Genomic DNA, 26906 nt, shown 5'->3' on the forward strand with positions numbered 1-26906 from the left:
AACACGTCTCCAACGCCACTAGCATTAAAGACCCTCCCTCGTCTGACATTCGGCAAATCAGATCATAACTCCGTACTCCTGCTTCCTGTTTACATGCAGAAACTTATACAGGAACAGGAAGTACCCGTGAATCACTCTGTTGAGAAATGGTCACCAGAATCACAGATTATGCTACAGGACTGCTTTGCTAGCGCTGATTGGAATTTGTTTAGATACTCCGCCGTTAACATTGACGAGCTAACCACCTCCGTCACTGGCTTCATTAGAAAATGCATCGGCGACGTTGTACCCACGGTGAGGGTTCGCTGCTTCCCCAATCAAAAGCCCTGGATTAGCACTGAGGTTGGCGCTAAACTAAAAGACAGGGCTACCGCACACAGAGCTATAGTAGACAACCATGAGGCTACGGCCGAGGACAGGAACAAGTACGATAAGTCCCGCAATGACCTCCACAGAGTCATCTAACGAGCAAAGGACATTATAGGAGTAAGTTGGAATCATATTACACAGGCTTCGGCACCTGCGAATGTGACAGGGGCTACAGTTCATTACGGTTTACAAAAGAACCCAACCGTGATCTGCCCAACAATGCTTCTCTACCAGACGAACTCAATGCATTTATACATGATAACAACAACATCGTGCCAGGTGGGAGTGTCGTCACAGACCCAGAGGATTGGGTGATCTCGCTCTCCGAGGCCGATGTGAAAAAGGTCTTTAATCATGTCAAGGCCGTGGGGCCCGACTGTATAGCAAGCAGGGTGCGTTCTCAGAGCATGCGCAGAATAGCTGGCAGGCATATTCACAGTAGTTTTCAACCTCTTATTGTCCCAGTCTGTAATCTCCACATGTTTTAATATGACCACCATCATTCCTGTCCCCAAGAACATGCCATATTGACTACAGCCCTATAGCATTCACTTCTGTAATCATGAATGGCTGGTTATGACACACATTAACTTCACCATCCCAGACACCCCAATTTGCATACCGCCCCAAAAGATCCATAGATGATGCAATCTCAATTGCTCTCCACACTGCCCTCACCCACCTAGATAAGAATACCTATGTGAGAATGCTGTTCATTGACTACAGCTCAGCATTCAACAGGAGATTGCCCCCTCCAAGCTCGTCACCAAGCTAAGGAGGACTCTGGATCTGAACACATCCCTCTGCAACTAGATCCTGGACTTTCTGACGGGCTGACCTCAGGTGGTGAGGGTGGCAACATTACCTCCGCCATGCTGACCCTCAACACTGGAGCCCCACAGGGGTGTGTGCTTAGTGCCCTCCTGTACTCCCTGTTCACCCACGACTGTGTGACCACGCCCGACTCCAACACCATCATCAAGTTGGCTGACAGCATGACGATGCTAGGCCTGATCACCAGCAGTCCTACAGGGAGGATTTCAGTGACTTGGCAGTGTGGTGCCAGAGCAACAACCTCTCCCTCAACGTCAGTAAGACCAAGGAGCTGATCGTGGACTACAGGAAACGAAGGGGCGAGCACGCTCCCATCCACATTAACGAGGCTACAGTGGAACAGGTCGAGAACTTCAAGTTCCTCGGTGTCCAAATCACTAAAGACTGGTCCTCAAATGGTCCTCACACATGCACATCGTGAAGAAAGAGCGACAGCGGTTCTTCCCCTTCAGGAGGTTGAAAAAGTTTGTCATGGGTCCCTCAAATCCTCAAAAAGTTATACAGCTGTACCATTGAGAGCATCTTGACTGGCTGCATCACTGCCTGGTATGGCAATAGTACCACCCTCGATCCCATGGCGCTACAGAGGGTGATGTGGACAGCCCAGTACATCACTGGGGCCGAGCTCCCTGCCATCCAGGACATCTATATCAGGCGGTGTGGAAGGAAGGTCCGGAAAATCGGTAGACTCCGACCACCCAAGCTATAGACTATTTTCTCTGCTTCCGCATGGCAAGCAGTACCGGTGCATCAAGTCTGACACCAACATGCTCTTCAACAGCTTCTATCCCCAAGCAATAAGACTGATAAATAGTCTGTGTAGCTATTTTGTTAGCTATCTGAGTTAACATTGTATCTTTATTGACCTTTTATTTACATCTCTATGCACATTCACAGGGCTCTACACACACAAACACACTCACACTGCTCACTCACACATAATATGCACATACATTTATGCACACCCACTCACGTACAAGCTGCTGCTACTCTGTTTATCTTATATCCTGTTGCCTAGTTACCTTACCCCTATACATATCTACCTCCATCACTCCAGTATCCATGCACATTGTAAATATAGTATTGGAATTGACCCTTTATATAGTATGCTTGCTTACCTACTTATTGTAAGCTTACTTATTCATGTGTGTGCGCACCTGGCTGTGGGCATACGTGTGGAACAAGCACTATAACTCTGTATATGAATTGAACACTAAGGTGGTGTTGGTAGAAGTTGTGACAGAAGCCTTTGTCCTCACTCCAGGTCAGAAATGCACGTATCCTCGGTCAGTCTGCGTTTCGGCCTGATTTTAGAGGCTTACTGCAGGGGCAACATCTATCACATCAAGAGCTTATGGAAACAGGTGAGCACACCTCGAGACTATATACTTGTTAATTCTTAGACATGTACAATGGCCAGATTCCTTAGAAATAGCATGTGTAGAGGACTAGGGGAGACTGGGGGCAATTGTAACATGTTTTGTATTTGACTTTATTGCTCAGAGACCACTCGAACTAGGCCACTAATGTTTTTATATGAGAAATGTACATCTGTCTGCTAATCATTCATACCATTTATAGATCTATGTAAGAAGGTCTGATCACAATATTGATTTTAATCTGAAAAGTCCGGATGTTACATTTGCCGCCGTGCCAAGGGAAATTGTGACACCTAAAAAATAAACAAAATAAATGCACTTAACTTGTATAAAATTAATGTTTATGAATTATCATATTATAGTTTATATTATAGACCTACTGTATGTAATAATTTTGCAACAAATATAAGTATTTCTATGTACGTAACCAACATTTACATGGCCATTCGGTAGCTCTCAAAACATCTGAAATGTCTGATGGTGTCCAGAATATATCTGTTTACAACTTATTTGGCACTGTACAGGACACCAAGGCTATTTAAAGTTAGTAATTGTATAGTTGATGTATAATTCATACAACCTTAAAGTTAAAATATATATTTTTTCATAATGTTGCTGCTTGGCTCCAGATCATTTTAACACTGTGTTACAATTACTCCCAACCCAGCAGCCATGACAAAACCTCATGTGCCTAGCAATAGACAACAATAGTGACAGATGTCAATCATGCCAATGTTTAGCCAACATATAGTGATGAAAATGTTGCTAGTATGAATTCTTGGACATTAATGCTCAGGACAGTATAAGAACAATACAACCGTTGGAAAAAACTACATTCACACCTAAAAAACTACATTCACCCCTAAAAAACAAACATTTGCTCATGAAATGTGCAAATAGTGAGATATTTTGCTGAAACTTTTCGAGCAGAGCAATAACCTAAATGGGCATGTACTGTGTGAGTTTCATCTCTAGCTTGTTTATGTTTGGAGAAAGTCAAGATGTTACAATTGCCCGGTCTCCCCTACTGGGTTTCTTCCCATTTGAAATGACCAACTAGTAGGTGCAAAAATTAAACAATACAGTTTTGAGCCCAGAACACAAAGAATGATGTGGTTAGCAAGTTTTGAGAATGACACAAATATTAATTTCCACAAAGTTTACTGCTTCAGTGCCTTTAGATATTTTTGTCAGATGTTACTATGGAATACTGAAGTATAATTACAAGCATTTCATAAGTGTCAAAGGCTTTTATTGACAATTACATGAAGTTGATGCAAAGAGTCAATATTTGCAGTGTTGACTCTTTTTTTTCAAGACCTCTGCAATCCGCCCTGGCATGCTGTGAATTAACTTCTGGGCCACATCCTGACTGATGGCATCCCATTCTTGCATAATCAATGCTTGGAGTTTGTCAGATTTTTTTTTTTTTTTTTTGTCCACCCGTCTCTTGAGGATTGACCACAAGTTCTCAATGGGATTAAGGTCTGGGGAGTTTCCTGGCCATGGACCCACAATATCGAAGTTTTGTTCTCCGAGCCACTTAGTTATCCTTGCCTTATGGCAAGGTGCTCCGTCATGCTGGAAAAGGCATTGTTTGTCACCAAACTGTTCCTGGATGGTTGGGAGAAGTTGCTCTCGGAGGATGTGTTGGTACCAATCTTTATTCATGGCTGTGTTCTTGTGCAAAATTGTGAGTGAGCCCACTCCCTTGGCTGAGAAGCAACCCCACACATGAATGGTCTCAGGATGCTTTACTGTTGGCATGACACAGGACTGATGGTAGCGCTCACCTTGTCTTCTCCGGACAAGCTTTTTTTCCGGATCCCCCAAACAATCAGAAAGGGGATTCATCAGAGACAATTACTTTACCCCAGTCCTCAGCAGTCCAATCCCTGTACCTTTTGCAGAATATCAGTATGTCCCTGATGTTTTTCCTGGAGAGAAGTGGCTTCTTTGCTGCCCTTCTTGACACCAGGCCATCCTCCAAAAGTCTTCGCTTCACTGTGCGTGCAGATGCACTCACACCTGCCTGCTGCCATTCCTGAGCAAGCTCTGTACTGGTGGTGCCCCGATCCCGCAGCTGAATCAACTTTAGGAGACGGTCCTGGAGCTTGCTGGACTTTCTTGGGTGCCCTGAAGCCTTCTTCATAACAATTAAACCGCTCTCCTTGAAGTTCTTGATGATCCGATAAATGGTTGATTTAGGTGCAATCTTACTGGCAGCAATATCCTAGCCTGTGAAGCCCTTTTTGTGCAAAGCAATGATGACGGCACGTGTTTCCTTGCAGGTAACCATGTTTGACAGAGGAAGAACAATGATTCCAAGCACCACCCTCCTTTTGAAGCTTCCAGTTTGTTATCCGAACTCAATCAGCATGACAGAGTGATCTCCAGCCTTGTCCTCGTCAACACTCACACCTGTGTTAACGAGAGAATCACTGACATGATGTCAGCTGGTCCTTTTGTGGCAGGGCTGAAATGCAGTGAATTATTTTTAGTTGAGATTCAGTTCATTTGCATGGCAAAGAGGGACTTTGTAATTAATTGCAATTCATCTGATCACTCTGGAGTATATGCAAATTGCCATCATACAAACTGAGGCAGCAGACATTGTGAAAATTAATATTTGTGTCATTCTCAAAACTTTTGGCCACGACTGTACTATCCCAAAACTTTATCAATACTCCCTCCTCCTCTTCTCTCTGTGCAGAACGAGGCTCTGAACAAGATGAAGGCTCTGAATGACTTTGTGAAGTCGGGCTGGCAGAAGACGTCACGCCAGCAGATGACAGACGACATGAAGCTGTGTATCAAACAGGAGGCCTACATGGAGGCCCTCTCATACCTGCTGTCCCCGCTCAATCCCAGCATCATGCTCTCAGAGATTTGGTGGGTACCTGACACACACAGATGCAGGCACGCACACACAGACGCACACAAAGATGCAAACAGACAGACACCCAGGAATGCACACACACACGGAAGCATCATGCACCTCCATGTTTTAAGGGCACTGATAGCCACATTCAGTATCTTTTAATTAATTATGTGTTAGAAATTACTATGTTTATTTATTTTTTCTACAAATGGGTAAAATGATATTATATAGGGAGAAGTCTTCTCCCAGTGTCAACAAATTTGCTTTATGTTGCAGTGCGGACAGATGCAAGTTCATGGACTCCAAGATGAAGCCCCTGTGGCTCATGTACAAGAACCAATGGGTGCAGGGGGACGCTGTGGGCATAATCTTCAAGAACGGAGATGGTGAGAAACCCAAATAACATCCTTGGTCCACATGATACATCATTTTTTTAGGTTATATTTTTTATTTGCATTTTTGGGGGGGCACTGTAATGGTGATCGGTGGTGTTGGTTCTGTATGTCGCCTTAACTATTGTCATATTATATGTACTGTATGAATGACTGTTCTCTTCGTGGGAGTGTGTTAGTCAACTAATGGACACACTTTTAGCACTGTTTAAGTGCTGTTTGGTAGCTTTGTTTGCGCATCTGAAGTGCATCCTTGGTGGTATCCATGGAGATGCAGGATGCAAGCAGTATCCAGATTGAGAGAACCAGGGGCGTCGGGACTAATGTCGAGGCTGGAGAAGAACCACTACTGGCTTCATGGGCAATTCCATAGAACTGGAGAGCTAAAGAGACTCACCCCGGACCCTCCAGATTATCTCCAAGTTCCGTCAATGTAGCTAGCTAGGTTAATTAGCTGCCTATCTGCTAGCCAATGTCTGTAGCATAGGCTACGCACAGCCCGATGCTCCATAAAGTATATCAGATATCTTCCTCATCTAAGATCAGAGACACCGGTGGAGAGTAGCACTATTTTTTAAGTTTGCTTTTTTATGTTGTGCTATCGTCATCCAGTCAGCCTAGTAGCTAGGTCTACTGTGTGTATCCCCAAGCTACTATGTTTATTTCTTTATTTTCTGAACAACTCCAAAAAGAAGATCCCTTCAAGAAATTCAAGTTATTCTGTTAGAAGTTATACAAATCAAATCAAATCAAGTTTATTTTATATAGCCCTTCGTACATCAGCTAATATCTCGAAGTGCTGTACAGACACCCAGCCTAAAACCCCAAACAGCAAGCAATGCAGGTGTAGAAGCACGGTGGCTAGGAAAAACTCCCTAGAAAGGCCAAAACCTAGGAAGAAACCTAGAGAGGAACCAGGCTATGAGGGGTGGCCAGTCCTCTTCTGGCTGTGCTGGGTGGAGATTATAACAGAACTATGCCAAGATGTTCAAAATGTTCATAAGTGACAAGCATGGTCAAATAATAATCATGAATAATTTTCAGTTGGCTTTTCATAGCCGATCATCAAGAGTTGAGAATAGCAGGTCCGGGACAGGTGGCGGTTCCATAACCGCAGGCAGAACAGCTGAAACTGGAATAGCAGCAAGGCCAGGTGGACTGGGGACAGCAAGGAGCCATCACGCCCGGCAGCCCCGACGCACGGTCCCAGGGCTCAGGTCCTCCGAGAGAGAGAAAGAGAGAGAGAAGGAGAGAATTAGAGAGAGCCAAGATTTTCAAAATGTTCATAAATGACAAGCATGGTCAAATAATAATAAGGAATAAATGTCAGTTGGCTTTTCATAGCCGATCATTAAGAATTGAAAACAGCAGGTCTGGGACAGGTAGGGGTTCCATAACCGCAGGCAGAACAGTTGAAACTGGAATAGCAGCAGGGCCAGGCGGACTGGGGACAGCAAGGAGTCATCATGCCCGGTAGTCCTGACGTATGGTCCTAGGGCTCCGGTCCTCCGAGAGAGAGAAAGAAAGAGAGAAGGAGAGAATTAGAGAGACCCAAGATTTTCAAAATGTTCATAAATGACAAGCATGGTCAAATAATAATCAGGAATAAAAGTCAGTTGGCTTTTCATAGCCGATCATTAAGAGTTGAACAGGTAGGGGTTCCATAACAGCAGGCAGAACAGTTGAAACTGGAACAGCAGCAAGGCCAGGTGGACTGGGGACAGCAAGGAGTCATCATGCCCGGTTTGCCGTGACGTATGGTCCTAGGGCTCAGGTTCTCCGAGAGAGAGAAAGAAAGAGAGAACGAGAGAATTAGAGAGAGCATACTTAAATTCACACAGGACACTGGATAAGATAGGAGAAGTACTCCAGGTATAACCAACTGACCCTAGCCCCCCGACACATAAACTACTGCAGCATAAATACTGGAGGCTGAGACAGGAGGGGTCAGGAGACACTGTGGCCCCATCCGATGATACCCCCGGACAGGGCCAAACAGGAAGGATATAACCCCACCCACTCTGCCAAAGCACAGCCCCCACACCACTAGAGGGATATCTTCAACCACCAACTTACAATCCTGAGACAAGGCCGAGTATAGCCCACAAAGATCTCCACCACAGCACAAACCAAGGGGGGGCGCCAACCCAGACAGGAAGATCACGTCAGTAACTCAACCCACTCAAGTGACGCACCCCTCCTAGGGACGGCATGAAAGAGCACCAGTAAGCCAGTGACTCAGCCCCTGTAATAGGGTTAGGGGCAGAGAATCCCAGTGATACCCTTTTACTACTGTATTTACCTAATTTATGGCCATGCGGTTATTAGAAAAGATGCAACAAATAAACACTTGTTCATAGATTAATCATTTGGTCCAATGCGGGAATATTAGGTACTGTTACTTGTAAATTAAAGTTAGGAACTATTTATCTTCAGACCGACCTTTTATCATGCTAATTTTGCATGCCATCAAGAGCAGTAATCATACTGGCCTAAATTGACAGTCTGGCCACCTGGAGAAAATTCTGTGGAGTCTGCATCTGGGATTTTCATCCCATTTCGGTTGGATATAAATGTACCTTTAGCCTGACATAACCTCTATCCTTTCAGATCTCCGACAAGACATGTTGACCCTCCAAATGATCCAGCTGATGGAAATCCTTTGGAAGAAAGAGGGACTAGATCTAAGGTATGTGTTAGCAGCAGGGTTTGGAACCATTTTCCAATCGTTTCGTTCTGAACAGAACCATTATTTTTTTGTTCCATTTCACTGTTCCAACCTGCAAAATAAAGTTCTAAACTGGTTCGAAGCAAAAAAAGTACTGTTCTTTATCATTCCTTTCTGTTCCTTTTTAAACCTCTAAAATACTTTTATATATATATATTATTATTTTTCTTTTTTTTAACATTTAGCTCGACATTAAATTACTTTGTGGATAGAAAAGCGTGCTATGGAGCGGGAAAGCTATAGCTCAGTGAATTCTTTACATTTGTGATGGAAAGACAAGCGAGAGTGAGTGGAGGAGGCGGCTTGGCTTGAAGCACTGGGCATCTTGTGATAACATGCATTATCTAAATTAGGGCCACAGAATTATACCTACAGAGGAGTGGCTTCTATGCAGGAACTTTTAATGACTTCAGAGTTGGCTTATTGTTGGAGCTAGCTAGCTTGTGTGAGCAGAGCGGTACCAGAATTAAAAACACATCGTACCTTTTTGTAGTTAATAAAGCCAATGTGGGGCCTCCCGGGTGGCGCAGTGGTCTAGGGCACTGCATCGCAGCGCTAGCTGCGCCACCAGAGTCTCTGGGTTCGCGCCCAGGCTCTGTCGCAGCCGGCCGCGACCGGGAGGTCCGTGGGGCGACGCACAATTGGCCCAGCGTCGTCCGGGTTAGGGAGGGTTTGGCCGGTAGGGATATCCTTGTCTCATCGCGCTCCAGCGACTCCTGTGGCGGGCCGGGCGCAGTGCGCGCTAACCAAGGGGGCCAGGTGCACGTTGTTTCCTCCGACACATTGGTGCGGCTGGCTTCCAGGTTGGAGGCGCGCTGTGTTAAGAAGCAGTGCGGCTTGGTTGGGTTGTGCTTCGGAGGACGCATGGCTTTCGACCTTCGTCTCTCCCGAGCCCGTACGGGAGTTCTAGCGATGAGACAAGATAGTAATTACTAGCGATTGGATACCACGAAAATTGGGGAGAAAAGGGGGTAAAATAAAATTTTAAATAAATAAAGCCAATGTGAAATGTGATAATTATAGTATCCCGAACTAGCATTGAAAAAGTTAATCCATTCTTCTCTAATAAAAAATCTCTCCCTATTTTCTGAATCATGCTTGTAATGTAAGTAGACTACAGCTATGCTTCGGAGGGTGAGGGGCAGGTAGCGTACACACATACACTGGCAAAGATTTTCAGCTGACAGGCAGACACTGGAAAAAGTTTCTGATTGACAGAGGGGAGGGCTTTGCATTGGTGCTTTGTTGCGTTTTTTGTGGGACTGCAAAAAAATACTGTAATGTAAAATAACGTTATTAACCGGTTCCCATCCTTTTAAAATAACGGTTCTGTTCCAGAACAGTATAGACCACTTTCTTTCATGGTTCTGATTCTGTTCCTTGAAAAACTGGATTATTTTTCTGTTTTCGGTTCTGTTTCATGAACTGGTTCCAACCCCTGCTTAGCAGTGGACCTAGTTGTGGGTTCAGAGCTGGGTTCAGTGAACCACACTTACAGGATGAGTAACCTTGCTTGAGACCCATTGAAGACCTGCATTAGCCCCGTAAGCTAATACCTAGGGTTTTGCTTGTGGCGCGCAGGAAACCTGGATTTGAATTCAGTAGGTGACATTGCAGTCAAACGGTCCTACATACATACTGGGAACAGGTTCGGGGAAAATTGATATGATGGTTTTGTAACAATGTACTGAGGGCATACAGTTATACGTTATTAATTTTTATGGGCATATAATAGGCCTTATAATGCTTTATGAATTAACTTTTTCTACTGTCTCTGTAAGGATGATCCCCTACGGCTGCCTCTCCACCGGGAACAAGACAGGCCTCATCGAGGTGGTGAAAAACTCAGACACCATCGCCAACATCCAGCGCAACAACAGCAACAGTGCCGCGACTGCAGCCTTCAACAAAGACGCCCTGCTCAACTGGCTTAAATCCAAGAACCCAGAGTAAGTGTGACAGAGACACTGGTCTAGCAGTCATGTCTACAGTGACGGCATGGGTTTGTATCCAGCCTACTGCCCTTTCACACAACCTCTCTCTATCTTTTCCCACTGTTATCCACTATCTCTATCTGTTCAATATACACTGTGTATACAAAACATTAAGAACACCTGCTCTCATGACAGACTGACCAGGTGAATCCAGGTGAAAGCTATGATCCCTTGTTGATGTCACTTGTTAAATCCACTTTAATCATTGTAAATGAAGGGTAGGAGACAGGTTAAAGAAGGATTTTTAAGCCTTACTACAATTGAGACATGAATTGTGTACCATTCAGAGGGTGAATGGGCAAGACAAAATATTTAAGTGCCTTTGAACAGGGTATGGTAGTAGGTGCCAGGCGCACCGGTTTGTGTCAAGAACTGCAAAGCTGCTGGGGTTTTCACACTCAACAGTTAGTGTCCATGCCCCGATGAATTGAGGCTGTTCTGAGGGCAAAATATATACACTGAGTATACAAAACATTAGGAACACCTGCTATTTCCATTATATAGACTGACCAGGTGAAGGTGAAGTTTTTAGGGGGGGGGGGGGGGGTTTATTAGGAAGGTCTTCCTAATGTTTGGTAAATTTAGTGTAATCTGAAAATATCTTCAACTACACTACCGGTCAAAAGTTTTAGAACACCTACTTATTCAAGGGTTTTTCTTTATTTTTAATAAGACACATAACAACATCGACTGTTCAGAGGAGACTGTGAATCAGGCCTTCATGGTCCAATTGCTGCAAAGAAACCACTACTTAAGGACACCAATAAGAAGAAGAGACTTGCTTGAGCCAAGAAACACAAGCGGTGGAAATTTGTCCTTTGGTCTGGAGTCCAAATTGGAGATTTTTTGTTCCAACCGCCGTGTCTTTGTGAGACGCGGTGTGGGTGAACGGATGATCTCCGCATGTGTATTTCCCACCATAAAGCATGGAGGAGGTATTATGATGTTGACACTGTCTGTGATTTATTTACAACTCAAGGCACACTTAACAAGCATGGCTGCCACAGCATTCTGCAACGGTACGCCGTCCAATCTGGTTTGGGCTTAGTGGGACTATCATTGACCCAACACACCTCCAGGCTGTGTAAGGGCTATTTAACCAAGAAGGATAGTGATGGAGTGCTGCATCAGATGACCTGGCCTCCACAAACCCCCGACCTCAACCAAATTGACATGGTTTGGGATGAGTTAGACCGCAGAGTGAAGGAAAAGCAGCCAACAAGTGCTCAGGCTATGTGGGATCTCCTTCAAGACTGTTGGAAAAGCATTCCAGGTGAAGCTGGTTGAGAGAATGCCAATAGTGTGCAAAGCTGTCAACAAGGCAAAGGGTGGCTATTTGAAGAATCTCAAATATAAAATATATTTAGATTTGTTTAACACTTTTTTGGTTCCATATGTGTTATTTCATAGTTTCATTATTCTACAATGTAGAAAATAGTAAAAATAAAGAAAAACCCTTGAATGATTCGGTGTTCTAAAACTTTTGACCGGTAGTGTATATCTTAGAAAAAATGAATTACAGATAGGGTAGCTCTCAAACATGCTAAACTGGACCTATGATTTGACCTTAGAGGTGAATTGCACCAGCTCTGAGCTTATTAGCTGTTTAAACATCTAAATCCAAGACAATCGTACTGGCTAGTTGTGAGAGCGTTTTTGCAGTTGCCTTTGATGCTGACTGGTGGGACCTCAATCCTAATCTCTCATGGACAGACGTACGTAACATAGGATGGTATCGTAGCGTCTGTCAACAGACTGTGGGACGCGACGACTAACAAGGAACTTTTTTTCCAGTGCGCAGATGTTTGTCACTTATCATTTAGACAAATCACGATTTTGCAGGTGAATTCAGGTGTATTCATCTTTTCAATTTTGGAAGGCAAGGGGACATTTGGCCCAATTCTTTGGCTCACAGTTTCCATTTAGTGGGGTGGAGTCTCATTAGTGTCTTTTCTCATACATTTCCCCCAAGAAGCTAATCGAGCATCTGATGCAATTACGCAAAAAAATAACATTTCTGGCTTTGCAAGATTAATCTGGAGGCGAAAGAAACGCACACCTGTTTAGGCGAGGTGCTGGCTAGCGGAGTAGAACACTTGAAAAAGAAAAGGAGAGCCGTACACTCTAGGAGCTCAGATGCAGTCATTTAATAACCTAATAACCAATGTTTCGACAGACAAGCTAAACCTTTAAATAATGTATAAACTATTGGCGTTATATAAGTAATGTTGGGTGGGTGCAGTGCAAGGGCTGGCAAAACAGCTCCACATCACACAGAAGCTGCAAAGTGTTAAAGCCTCTTGGTTAGAATGGAATGGGGAATAGCTGTAATAGTTTAACATAGTGAACCCAATAGACGCCTAGACAGGACCGTGTAACATGGCTGTCAATCATCTGTCACCCTCCGAATCTTCTCTGCAAATATTTAATAGAGCTGTGAGAAAAACCTGCCTCATGCCTCAACTATATTGAGAGAGAGAGAGGGGCAAGTGTGTGCGTGCGTACCCCACTGTTTCCACTTGACTTGGGAATGTGAGAGAAAGAGAGAGAAAGGTAAAGAAATATATCATTCAATGGAGGGAAGGGATAAAAGAAAGTGCGGAGAAAGCAAACTGATCCCATGTGGTCTCTCCTCTCTCTCATCTATTTTGTCAGCAGGGATAAACTTGACCAGGCCATTGAGGAGTTCACACTATCATGTGCTGGTTACTGTGTAGCCACTTACGTGTTGGGTATCGGAGATCGCCACAACGACAATATCATGATCAAGGAGACTGGGCAGGTGAGATGCACAGGATTTCTTTTTTTTTTTTAAATGTGTAGATTCTTGATAATTTGTATAAGTCTGATTAGAGTGGGTATTCCTAGTAGGAAAATAACTCATTGTTTATACCTAAGAAACAAAAATGTTTTGCTTTTTTATCTTACACAATTAATCATTCATAAAGTAAACCGATAAACACTTATTCTTAGACAGACAATGGAAATGCCAGTAAGTCAGAATAATCACATTTGACCTCTCAAAAACTATGATACTGACTCTACTACATGTGATAGGTGGATGGATCGATGGATGACAAAAGTAATTTGCTCGTCAAACATCTCATTCCAAAATCATGGGCATTAATATGGAGTTGGTCCCCCCTTTGCTGCTATAACAGCCTCTACCTCTTCTTGAAAGGCTTTCCACTACATGTTGGAACATTGCTGCGAGGACTTGCTTCCATTCAGCCACGAGCATTAGTGAGGTTGGGCACTAATGTTGGCCGATTAGGCCTGGCTCGCAGTCGGACTTCCAATTCGTACCAAAGGTGTTCGATGGGGTTGAGGTCCGGGGCTCTGTGCAGGCCAGTCAAGTTGTTAAACACTGATCTCGAAAAAAACATTTCTGTATGGACCTCGCTTTGTGTACAGGGGTATTGCCATGCTGAAACATGAAAGGGACATCCCCAAACTGTTGCCACAAAGTTGGAAGCACAGAGTCGTCTATAATGTCATTGTATGCTGTAGCATAAAGATTTCCCTTCACATGAACTAAGGGGCCTAGCCCGAACCATGAAAAATAACCCCAGACCATTATTCCACCTCCACCAAACTTTACAGTTGGCACTATGCATTGGGGCAGGTAGCCTTCTCCTGGCATCCGCTAAACCCAGATTCGTCCGTCGGACTGCCAGATGGTGAAGCGCGTGATTCATCACTCCAGAGAACCCGTTTCCACTGCTCCAAAGTCCAATGGCGGCAAGCTTTACACCACTCCAGCCGACGCTTCGCATTTCGGGTGGTGACTTAGGGTTGTGTGCGGCTGCTCGGCCATGGAGACCCATTTCATGAAGCTCCCGATGAACAGTTCTTGTGCTGACGTTGCTTCCAGAGAAAGTTTGGAACTCTGTAGTGAGTGTTGCAAACGAAGACAGACGATTTTTACGTGCTAAGTGCTTCAGCACTCGGCGGTCCCGTTCTGTGAGCTTGTGTAGCCTACCACTTTGCGGCTGAGCCGTTGTTGTTCCTATACGTTTATACTTCACAATAACAACATTTACAGTTGACCAGGGCAGCCCTAGCAGGGCAGACATTAGACAAACAGACTTGTTGGAAAGGTGGCATCCTATGACGGTGCCACGTTGAAAGTCACTGAGCTCTTCAGTAAGGCCATTCTACTGTCAATGTTTGTCTATGGAGATTGCATGGCTGTGTGCTTGATTTTATACACCTGTCTGCAACGGGTGTGGCTGAAATAGCCAGATCCACTCATTTGAAGGGGTGTCCACATACTTTTGGATGGATAGATACATATGCGTAGTAGTTAGTTCTTACCACAAAGTGACACGTCTTACTACACACAGCAATGCTAATTGTCTTGAAAACACAACCCTAGGCAACAGCAGTGACTATGGTCTGGGATCAATGACAGACTCTCTTAGTAACTTCGAAAAGGGAATCAATCACAAGGCAGACATGCCAGAACGTCATCATTCAAAACCAGTGGTGGAAAAAGTACTAACATGTCATACTTGAGTAAAAGTAAAGATACCTTAACAGAAAATGACCCAAGTGAAAGTTACCCAGTAAAATACTACTTGAGTAAAAGTCCCAAAGTATCTGGTTTTAAATGTACTTAAGTACAGTGTTAGAAAAAGTACTCAATCGTCATACTTGCGTAAAAGTACAAAGTAAAAGTAAATGCTATACATCAAATTCCTTATATTAAGTAAACCAGACGGCACGATTATCTTCTTTTTTTTTTTTTTTAAATGGACAGACAGGCACAGTCCAACACTCAGACATAATTTACAAACACAGTAGGGATGACAAAGTGGCAGTAGGGATGACAAAGGGTTATATTGATAGATGGCCTAATTCTGTCCTGGTTGAGCATAATAAATGTAATAAGTACTTTTAGGTGTCAGGGAAAATGTATGGAGTAAAAGGTACATTATTTTCTTAAGGAATATAGTGGAGTAAAAGTAAAGGTTGTCTAAAATATAAATAGTAAAGTACAGATACCCCCAAAAACAACGTAGTACTTTCAAGTATTTTTACTTTCAGTTGAAGTCGGAAGTTTACATACACCTTAGCCAAATACATTTAAACTCAGTTTTTCACAATTTCTAACATTTAATCCTAGTTAAAATTCCCTGTTTTAGATCAGTTACGATCACCACTTTATTTTAAGAATGTGAAATGTCAGTATAATAGTAAAGAGAATGATTTATTTCAGCTTTTATTTCTTTCATCACATTCCCAGTAGTCAGAAATTTAAATACACTGAATTAGTATTTGGTAGCATTGCCTTTAAATTGTTTAACTTGGGTCAAACGTTTCGCGTAGCCTTCCACAAATAAGTTGGGTGAATTTTGGCCCGTTCCTCCTGACAGAGCTAGTGTAACTGAGTCAGGTTTGTAGGCCTCCTTGCTCGCACACGCTTTTTCAGTTCTGCCCACAAATTTTCTATAGGATTGAGGTCAGAGCTTTGTGATGGCCACTCCAATACCTTGACTTCGTTGTCCTTAAGCCATTTTGCCACAACTTTGGAAGTATGCTTGGGGTCATTATCCATTTGGAAGACCCATTTGCGATCAAGCTTTAACTTCCTGACTGATGTCTTGAGATGTTGCTTCAATATATCCACATAATTGTCCACCCTGATGATGCCATCTATTTTGTAAAGTGCACCAGTCCCTCCTGCAGCAAAGCACCCCCACAACATGATGCTGCGACCTCCGTCCTGGTGTTCTTCGGCTTACAAGACTCCCCCTTTTTCCTCCAAACATTACGATGGTCATTATGGCCAAACAGTTATATTTTTGTTTCATCAGACCAGAAGACATTTCTCCCAAAAAGTATGATCTTTGTCCCCATGTGCAGTTGCAAATCGTAGTCTGGCTTTTTTTATGGCGGTTTTGGAGCAGTGACTTCTTCCTTGCTGAGCGGCCTTTCAGGTTATGTCGATATAGGACTTGTTTTACTGTGGATATAGACACATTTGTACCTGTTTCCTCCAGCATCTTCACAAGGACCATTGCTGTTGTTCTGGGATTGATTTGCACTTTTCGCACCAAAGTACGTTCATCTGTAGGAGACAGAACACGTCTCCTTCCTGAGCAGTATGACGGCTGCGTGGGTACATGGTGTTTATACTTGCGTACTATTGTTTGTACAGATGAACGTGGTACCTTCAGGCATTTGAAATTGCTCCCAAGGATGAACCAGACTTGTGGAGGTCTACAATTTTTTTTCTAAGGTCTTGGCTGATTTCTTTTGATTTTCCCATGATGTCAAGCAAAGAGACACTGAGTTTGAAGGTAGGCCTTGAAATACATCCACAGGTACACCTCCAATTAACTCAAATGTTGTCAATTAGCCTATCAGAATAAAGCATGACAATTTTCTGAAATTTTCCAAGCTGTTTAAAGGCACAGTCAACTTAGTGTATGTAAACTTCTGGCCCACTGGAATTGTGATACAGTGAATTATATGTGAAATAATCTCTCTGTAAACAATTGCTGGAAAAATTACTTGTGTCATGCACAAAGTAGATGTCCTAACCGACTTGCCAAAACTATAGTTTGTTAACAAGAAATTTGTGGAGTGGTTGAAAAAAAAGTTTTCATGACTCTAACCTAAGTGTATGTAAACTTACGACTTCAACTATAAGTACTTCACACCACTGTTAAAAACAACGTTTGAAGGCAAAACCATTGCAGTGGTTTTAGTGAAGACAGATGATGCAAACTAGCCACTTAATAAGAATTTATATAATTCATAATAATCTGAAAAGCATTTAAAAAATCGAATGAAATGTTATTTTTCACATGCACCAAAGACAACAGGTATTTGTTAAATGCTTACTTACAAGCACTTAACCAACAATGCAGTTCAAGAAATAGAGTCAAGAAAATATTAACTAAATAAGCTAAAGTAAAAAATAAAATAAAAAGTAACACAATAAAATAACAATACCGAGGTTATATATATATATATATATACCGGTACCGAGTCAATGTGCAGAGGTACAGGTTAGTCGAGGTAATTTGTACATGTAGTTAGGGAAAGTGACAATGCATAGATAATAAACAGCAAGTAACATCAGTGTAAAATCAAAGGGTGGGAGGGGGTGTCAATGTAAATAGTCCAGGTGGCCATTTTGTTAATTGTTCAGCAGCCTTATAGTTTGGGGGTAGAAGCTGTTAAGGAGCCTAGACTTGTCGCTACGGTACCGCTTGCCGTGCGATAACAGAGAGAACAGTCTATGACTTGGATGACTGGAGTCTTTGACAATTCCTCTGACACCGCCTAGTATATAGGTCCTGGATGGCAAGAAGCTTGGCCCCAGTGATGTACTGAGCCGTACACACTACCCTCTGTAGCACCTTATGTTTGGATGCTGAGCAGTTGCTATACCAGGCGGTGATGCAACCGATCAGGATGCTCTCAATGGTGCAGCTGTAGAACTTTTTGAGGATCTGGGGACATATGCCTAGGGCTGTTGCGGTGACCACATTACCGTCACACCAGCGGTCACGAGTCACGAAGGCAGTCAAATTCCACATGACCGTTTAGTCACAGTGATTAGGCTTCTCCAAGCTCTGATGCTGCTGCTGGTCATTAGTAGCCTACCAAACTTGCTTAACTGCCTGTTACTCAGCACTCTATTGTCCCTCTAATCACTCTGACATCAATGCAAATGTTTTTGAAAATCTAATCAAACACTTCATGAGAGCCCATTGCGCAACATTTCTATAGGCTATGCAATTGCGGGAGAAAACAGTGATGGCCGCTAATAAAAAGACGAGAATCCCATCAGCTTTCTATAGGCAAGACCTACTATATTTATTTCTCAACTTTCCTAATATTAAGCACATTGCTTATATTTACAACAGGAGTATAGCCTACCTGGCTGGCATGAAAATAAACTACGGGGAAAATCGTCCTCCATTCGCTATTTAAGTGCATAGATGACAGATGTTTCGATACAGGTGCATGATAATGGTCCATTCTAAATCAAAACAAATTTCACACATATATTATTTAGTATATGTAAAGACAAGATGAAATCAACAATAGTCTGATGGGTGACAATATTAGCCTATCAATTGTGAATTATATATTATCACTTGTGAATGATGCCCAGCATAAGAAACAATGTCTTTTTAAAAACATTTTGGAATCATTGTCGCACACCTCATGTGTTTTTAATGAGATTTGTATCACAACTAAAGTGGCCACAACTTCTTAAAATTAAGCACATGAATTCGTTTTACAAGCCTAGCTGGCATAGATAAGCAGCGCTGAGTTTCAAGTTTGGGGAAGATCATTTTCACCATAAAAATGCACCTTTATAATATTAGCATGACATGAATAATTGCATTTGCAGTGACTTTTGATAATGCCGTTTTCCACTAATGGAACATTTGCGCTTATAGCTGACTACCATGTGCGCATTGCTGCGCTTATAATTTGAAGAAATAGCCTAATAGTTTATCAACATTTTAAGCTAAACTTTCTGATCTGTTGCGTCATCCACATTGCATTAAAAAAGTTTTTTTGATGCTAGTGGTTGTATTAATTTGGGGTCTATCGCATCCCACAACTGTCCCAGACTGTTTGGAATATTTATTTATTGCACAGAATAGAATAGTTTGACTTTTGTGCTATGGGGATAGTAGATTGACATGGGCTAGTGCTTTTGCTGTTCGTTAGGCCTACTCATCTTGTTGGCTGATGAAAAGTAAATGTGGACAGTTCTTCCGATATCTTCTCTATGCACCTCGGAATTGAATAAGCACGTGCGGAGTTGCATCCCCAATGTGTCTCTTCACTTGTAGCCTGTGAGAAAGATCTGATCACATGATGGAGTGCGTAGCCCTCAGGGAGAAGGGCACAACGGTCACTGGCCGCAAAAGGCATAGATTTTTTTTAAGGTGCATTACAGCCACACAAAGGGGATGCTGCCGTGAAATTCTAGGCATTATCAAGTCCTTGTCAAATTGTGAATGAATGACTGATGTAGTGTCTACAGGCTGCACAAAAAACAGAGCAGAGTTTATGCCATTCAAGCGACTTTTTTCAATTCATAATTAATCGCATCATGCAGCCATACAATGTATTAAAAATCAAAACATACAGTACCAATCAAAAGTTTGGGCACACCTACTCATTCCAGTTTTTTAATACTATTTTCTACGTTGTAGAATAATAGTGAAGATGTCAAAACTATGAAATAACATATATGGAATCATGTAGTAACCAAAAAAGTGTTGAACAAATCTAAATATATTTATATTCTTCAAAGTAGCCACCCTTTGCCTTGATGACAACTTTGCACACTTTTGGCATTCTCTCAACCAGCTTTACCTGGAATACCTTTTCAACAGTCTTGAAGGAGTTCCCACATATGCTGAGCACTTGTTGGCTGCTTTTCCTTCACTCTGCGGTCCAACTCATTCCAAACCATCTCACTGGTACTTTCTGATTTAGTTTTTGCTTGTAAGCAGGAATCAGGATAGAATTATGGTCAGATTTGCCAAATGGAGGGTAAGGGAGAGCTTTGTATGCTTCTCTGTGTGTGGAGTAAAGGTGGTCTAGAGTTTTTTCCCTCTGGTTGCACATGCTGGTAGAAATGAGGTAAAACGGATTTAAGTTTAAAGTCCCCAACCACTGGGTGTGCCGCTTCTGGATGAGCATTTTATTGTTTTCTTATGGACTTATACAGCTCGTTGAGTGCGGTCTTAGTGCCAGCATCCGTTTGTGGTGGTAAATAGACGGCTACGAAAAATATGGTAGATAGTGTGGTCTATAGTTTATCATGAGGTACTCTACCTCAGGCGAGCAATACCTCGAGACCTCCTTAATATTAGAAATCGCGCACCAAATGTTATTGACAAATAGACACACACCACCACCCGTCGACTTACCAGACGTAGGTGTTCTGTCGATGCACGGACAACCCAGCCAACTGAATATTATCTACGTCGTCGTTCAGCCACGACTCGGTGAAACAAAATATTACATTTTTGAATGTCCCGTTGGTAGGATAGTCTCAAGCGGAGATCATCCAGTTTATTTTCCATTTAATGGCTTGTTCATGAGTTATACTTGTGTTACCAACATATTTAATCTGATCCATTTTTAAGACCTCACTTGCCTGCAGCTACAATGGGAATCTCGAATAATGATGTTTCATAATAATGTTTGGATGGTGTGGAAAACGTCTCTTTTTTTCTCTTTTAGCTGTTCCACATTGACTTTGGGCACTTTCTGGGAAACTTCAAGAGCAAATTTGGGATCAACAGGGAACGTGTGCCTTTTATTCTGACGTACGACTTTGTCCACGTCATCCAACAAGGGAGGACTAACAACAGTGAGAAGTTTGAAAGGTAAAACATTAAATCTATCTATCTCCTATCATGTGTTCAATTCCCGCTGGGGCCAACCATACGAAAAATGTATGCACGCATGACTGTAAGGGTCTTTGGATAAAACCGTGTGCTAAATGGCATATATTGTGTTATGTAGTATTATATTGTATTGTATTTATATTGCATTATATATTGTTCATTTCCAACACTGTATTGTCTCTGTTAATATAGAGTTGTGCCAAGATAAAAAATAAAAGAGAAAGAAACATAATGATGTTTTACGAATCTGTCACCGTATTCATATAATTCCATTTGTTGTTTTTACTCCAAATAAGAGACTATAGGGGGCACATCCAGTCATCTTAATGTATTTGTCAATCTCATATTATTGGTGATCTGTTAGCACCCAACTGTGAATACTTTGACTTATACCTGTACGTACTTATATAACCATGCACACTTATTTTACGGTGATCCTGAAGCTCCATGATAATGGTGTGGTACCTCTCGTATTGTGCCACCAACAGGTTCAGAGAGTGCTGTGAGCAGGCCTATAAGATCTTGTGTCGCAATGGGACTCTGTTTGTTAACCTGTTTGCCATGATGAAAGCAGCCGGACTGCCTGAGCTGAGCTCCTTCAAGGACATCCAGTACCTAAAGGTGAGAGGAGCGCCTCCTTTTATTGCCGGATATGTTGAACGGAGCATTATGTATACTGTAGTACATCACTCCTACACACTCAATGATTTATGCTATTTTACACTTGTTAGTTCCTCTAGTTTTAGCCACAGTAGTCAGATAATGTCTATGCAAGGTCCTACACCTGAGATCAGTGTCCTTTTCAAAATATGGTTATGATTTGGTGATGGTTACAAGGATACGTCTGCAGCTACTAATGATGGTGATGATGTCGATGACTAGTGCGATTGGTGATGATGATGTTGGTTGCAAGGACCTCAATGATGGTGATTATGATCATGGTGGTGGTGGCAGGGACCTTGCTAACAATGATGATGATAATCTAATGATGATGATATCAATATTGATGATGATTACCAATATAGTAATGTGAGTTGTTTTAAATGGTAAAGGCACATCCGTCATCCTTCTGATATTGTTGTTCTTGTCTCACCCTTTTCTAAGGACTCATTGGCTTTGGGGAAATCGGAGGAAGAAGCGCTGAAGAATTTCAAAGTGAAGTTTAACGAAGCTCTGAGAGAGAGCTGGAAGACCAAGGTGAACTGGATGATGCACTCTCTAGCCAAAGATAGCAGACTTTGAATAAAAGCCACTGCCCCGGAGAAGCATTCTGAACCTTAATACCCCTGATTTGTTGATCTGATCAGGGTTTTCAGCTTATGGAGCCAAATGGAATGAAAATGCACTGAAGTCTTTGTCGTAAAATAAGAGCATTTGGCAATGTTTTACAGATGTTTACACCTGACTGGCAGTCATGCTTATGGTTTATGAACTGATGCAAAACTGTAAGTACTTGTTGAAAGTCACATTTCATCGGGAGTAATTGCCATTGTTACTATATCATACAGACAGTACAGCGTTGAAAATCATTTGCACGTGGGCACACCCCGTGTCAACCAGACCTATCACCACATGAACAGTGCCCTGAAAGTGACCATCTCAAACCAAATTGGGAGTAAACAACGTAATAATGATGCCTAATGAAACAATGTATCAACATTTTGTCAGGAGAGTAGTAAGAGAGAGGAGTTAAATTATATGTGAAATACTGTAATAGGAGATTGATTAATGATGATGATGCCATTGATAAAATTTCTTGATAAGTTGTTTGCATTGATTGTACTTAAATGACCAGGCCAGAGAGAGGTACGTAGGACCTCAAGTGTTTCATGCGGTTTACATTCATTCTAGGATTTTTTTATTTTTTTACTTTTGAATTTTATTATTTTCATTGAAATATATCCTCTGCTGTACAGTGAGCTCCAAAAGTATTGATACAGTGACACGTTGTTTTGCTGTTTTGGCTCTGTACTCCAGCACTTTGGATTTGAAATGATACAATGACTATGAGGTTAAAGCGCATACTGTCAGCTTTAATTTGAGGGTATCTTCATCCATATCGGGTGAACCGTTTAGAAATTACAGCACTTTTGTAAATAATCCCCCCATTTTAGGGGACCCAAAAGTATTGGGACAAATTAACTTATGTGTATTTAAGTAATAAAGTAATAAAAAGTAGTCGTCCCATATTCGTAGCGCGCTGTGACTACAAATTGTTTGGATGCATTTGCTGTTTGTTTTTGTTGTGTTTCAGATTATTTTGTGCCCCTATTAGAAATTAATGGGAAATAATGTATTTGGGGGGGATGATATTTGTGCATCTGTAAATTTCTCACTCATCATTATTCATGACTCATTCAGAATTATCTGTAATCATGGTAGCAATCCACATTAATGTAGAAGTGTTTAGAAACATATTATATTCTTATTTACAATAAAAGTGACTCCAAAATGACTCTACATTATTTACCATCAATTTCTATTGGGCACAAAATAATCTGAAACACAACCGAAACAAACAGCAAGGGCCTCCAACAAATGTGTAGAGTCACAAGCTTGATGTTGTCGTTGTGTGCTATGAATATGGGACCAAATACTTAACTTTTTACTACTTAAATACACAAGTGAATTTGTCCTAATACTTTTTGTCCCTTAAAATTGGGGGACTATGTACAGAAAGTACTGTAATTTCTAAACAGTTAACCCAATATGGATGAAAATACCCTCGAATAATTAAAGCTGACAGTCTGCACTTTAACCTCATAGTCATTGTATAATTTCAAATCAAAAGTGCTGGAGGACAGTTTTCACTTTAACCTCATAGTCATTGTATAATTTCAAATCCAAAGTGCTGGAGTACAGAGATAAAAACGAAACAATTTGTCACTGTCCCAATAGTTTTGGTGCTCACTGTATTTAAAATCTTGAAAGTGTGTTAAAGGTTTTTGTACAAAGAATCAAGCTTTCTTTGTAAAGGTACTTTTTAGGTTTTGCCATGATAATGTTATGAAATACGGCCTTATTTGTCTATTGTGTATGTATGAGATTTTGCCATCTGGGATGTTTTATATCTTGTGGAATGAGATACCCCAGTCTGTTGTTTGGAACAGAGATGGAGTCAAGAGTATATTTCCTTCAACAACATTGCATTCCAGCCCTGCTCCTACATAAGTAAAGCAAGACGTTTTGCCAGCCAGGATTTTGAGTCACTGCTACTTGGCCATTTAACTCAGGAGTTGATATTCATACGGTCTTGTCAGAGACTATTACGCGAGACCCAGACACTGGTGCCAGGACTCAAGCCGAAAACTTGAACAGTGATCCCCAGACCAAGTGATCTTGAGCGGTTCTTCAGACTAAGACCACAAGTTTGAGTCTATAATAAATGTATAATAAGCCATAGCTCTTTATCTCAAGTGTCGCTCTTAAATGTCTCTATGTGGTGTCATTATACATAAGCTACCTGCTACATGCTGTGAAATGATGTAGGGTAGATTCTCATGATAGATCAGTTGAATTGATCTACAATACCTTGAAGAAAATGCAGGGACGGTTCTGTATGTTTTAGCTTACAGATATGCACTGTATGTTGTCCCCAGTGGCAGTCCTGACCTATGTGCCTATCTATGCCTTTTACTTTTATGCTTGAGAAAATTATTCTAGAAAAGAATACTGTACATACCTAGCGGGCTTTATCTCTCTCATCTCAAAATGCTGTGTCAATACTGTGTAGAGTGACTGATGTTCTGTGAAAACAAACCATGATATTACTGTATTAATGTACATTTGTCGTTGAATTATGCATTCTGTATCTATTCTCTCCTGATCAGAGTATACTGTGGACAGAATCCACTAATGATTGTTTTAACCATAGGATGTGTGTGTGTTGGGAGGAAGAGTTGCTATTGGACACTGGTGCCTATTTAATTGATTTATCTTGTATGTCCATGTATTTTCTGTTGTTGCAGTTTGCAAACAAGGGTGAATTGTAAAACATAGGGCATTTCTGTGTGGAACACTGAAAAGCATGAATTGAAGAAGAGCTTTTATATGCATTCCATTGCTTAACCTGCTCAGCAAAATCTGCACTGAATGTTAATATAGCCAGTTAAATTGATATTTTAATAAATTACTATGTTTTAGTATTTTGTTCATTAGTCCACAATCCCCATCTCTTGTATTTGCATGTCAGCAGTCAACTTTTCAAGATGGAGCACTTTCAGTACAGAGTAAAAACTGTGATTATGTGTTTATCTTGAAAACTTGACTGCTGACATGCACCATTTGCGGGGGTGTAGTCAAAAACAAGATTTTAAATATATTTTCACACTGAGGTTGGAATAATACTGGGAAAATTATGAAAATGCCCTTCTAGTTTGAAAAAAACACCTGAAATATCAGCCTGTTATGGTGGGATGGCGTTTTGGCTGCCTGGTGACATCACCAGGTTAATTAGTCCAAATTTCTCTGCCAATAACATCTAGGTTTCTGTTTTTACCACCCCATTCCCAGACAGTCCTAACAAAATTCTTGCTTGAGAAATTGCACTTTGCTAAGAAGCAATTTTTGTTTCTTTTTGACTACTTTAATTGAAAACAATCACAGTAAGGTATTTAATTGTTACCCAGAAAGGATTTGATATTGAGATAAAAACGTCTGCATTGGACCTTTAACAGTGGAATAATGAATAAATTACCAATAGTTTTTTAGTAAAGTGATCCTTTAAGGCTACCGTCCTGTAGTTTTTTTCTCCAACCCCAATCTACCGCAACGGGTTGGATTGAATACCTACAGGAGTGTAGCTCTCCAGGAACAGGGTTGGAGATAACTACTTGAAGGGTCTTCCAGAATACCCATATTTCCAGAATAGACATATATTTTTAAAGGCCAGTGTGGAGCAAGATGTCTTTGCTAGGCATATGTGCCTTTTTGGTTTTCGCTATTGATAATCTTTATGTGCTGTGAAATACATGACCGTGTCTTTATTATTATTACGACCATCATTATCATCAATATCATTGTCATTTCAAGCTTTTTAAAATTATGGTGAACAGCCTCTGTGCTTTTCATTGCAGCATCTTTTTATGATCAAATATATTTGTATTTATGACAAGGGCTCTGAACATGTGCAATGAAAACAAAAAAATAGGAATTTGAGAACCATAGTTAATTTCCCATGAATCTTGTGCTCGCAAGTATACTGGATTGTCTGGAAATGTATCCCTGCTTTTGAACTCCCTGAATCAATTATCTGAATGTGTAATGCTATTAATCAATGTTTTACCATCATGAAGTTCAAGTGATAGACTCAAACATACTGTGTTATACCTATTCAAGTTAATGCGCTTTATGGCTCTTTCAACTCAACACAAATACACTGTAGACTTGAAGGAGGGAGGGCCTTTGTTTTTAATTTGGCATTTGCTAATTTGTTTAAACCGTGTGGATTCAAGTTTGTGAAATAAAAAGGGGACACTGTACCTTGTGTAGGCCAATTACTATTATTGACCTCTATAATAATCCTCATCTGTTCTTCAGAAATAAGCAGTCGTTAAAAATATCCACATCCCTATAGACGGGTTGGTTGTTTAGCTAACAAAACCGTTGCGTGTACAACCATTGGGCAAAATCGACAGGGTTGGCTTTGATTGTTGACATGAAAACTATATTTTGTCTCCAAGGTTTATTGAAAACAGAAATACATTTGCACTTGAGCACTTGTCTCTCCCATACATCGTTACCGTTGTTGGTTACCTAGTTTGCGAATTTGAGCCATATTAGCATAGACGTGACATCAATCAAAACACATCAAAACAAGACATGGTATCTAATCAAGAACAAGATGTAAAATAAAGCTGCAAGCAGCAATTCTGGGATTCAGCTGTGGGCCTACTGTGCCACCATTAGGACAAATTGGACATCACCCTAG

The 26906-nt window shown here is 41.4% G+C and overlaps 1 protein-coding gene across 4 annotated transcripts in view; it reads left to right on the top strand.

The window, feature by feature from the left end:
* pik3cd (phosphatidylinositol-4,5-bisphosphate 3-kinase, catalytic subunit delta) overlaps positions 1 to 26457 on the top strand; it is a 51812-nt gene extending 25355 nt beyond the window's left edge. For 3 of the 4 annotated variants that reach the window (XM_071372119.1, XM_071372121.1, XM_071372118.1), the window contains exons 15-23: positions 2468 to 2567; positions 5296 to 5474; positions 5740 to 5849; positions 8466 to 8544; positions 10365 to 10532; positions 13233 to 13359; positions 20811 to 20956; positions 21466 to 21598; positions 22082 to 26457. In XM_071372119.1, the coding sequence (XP_071228220.1) occupies positions 2468 to 2567; positions 5296 to 5474; positions 5740 to 5849; positions 8466 to 8544; positions 10365 to 10532; positions 13233 to 13359; positions 20811 to 20956; positions 21466 to 21598; positions 22082 to 22219 (1180 nt within the window). In that variant the 3' untranslated portion in view covers positions 22220 to 26457. The remainder of the gene's footprint in view (positions 1 to 2467; positions 2568 to 5295; positions 5475 to 5739; positions 5850 to 8465; positions 8545 to 10364; positions 10533 to 13232; positions 13360 to 20810; positions 20957 to 21465; positions 21599 to 22081) is intronic. The other variant, XM_071372120.1, reaches the window with a different exon arrangement.
* The last annotated feature ends 449 nt before the right edge of the window (positions 26458 to 26906 follow it).

This window comes from Salvelinus alpinus, chromosome 28 (genome assembly GCF_045679555.1).
Source record: "Salvelinus alpinus chromosome 28, SLU_Salpinus.1, whole genome shotgun sequence".
NCBI classification, from domain to species: Eukaryota; Metazoa; Chordata; class Actinopteri; order Salmoniformes; family Salmonidae; genus Salvelinus; species Salvelinus alpinus.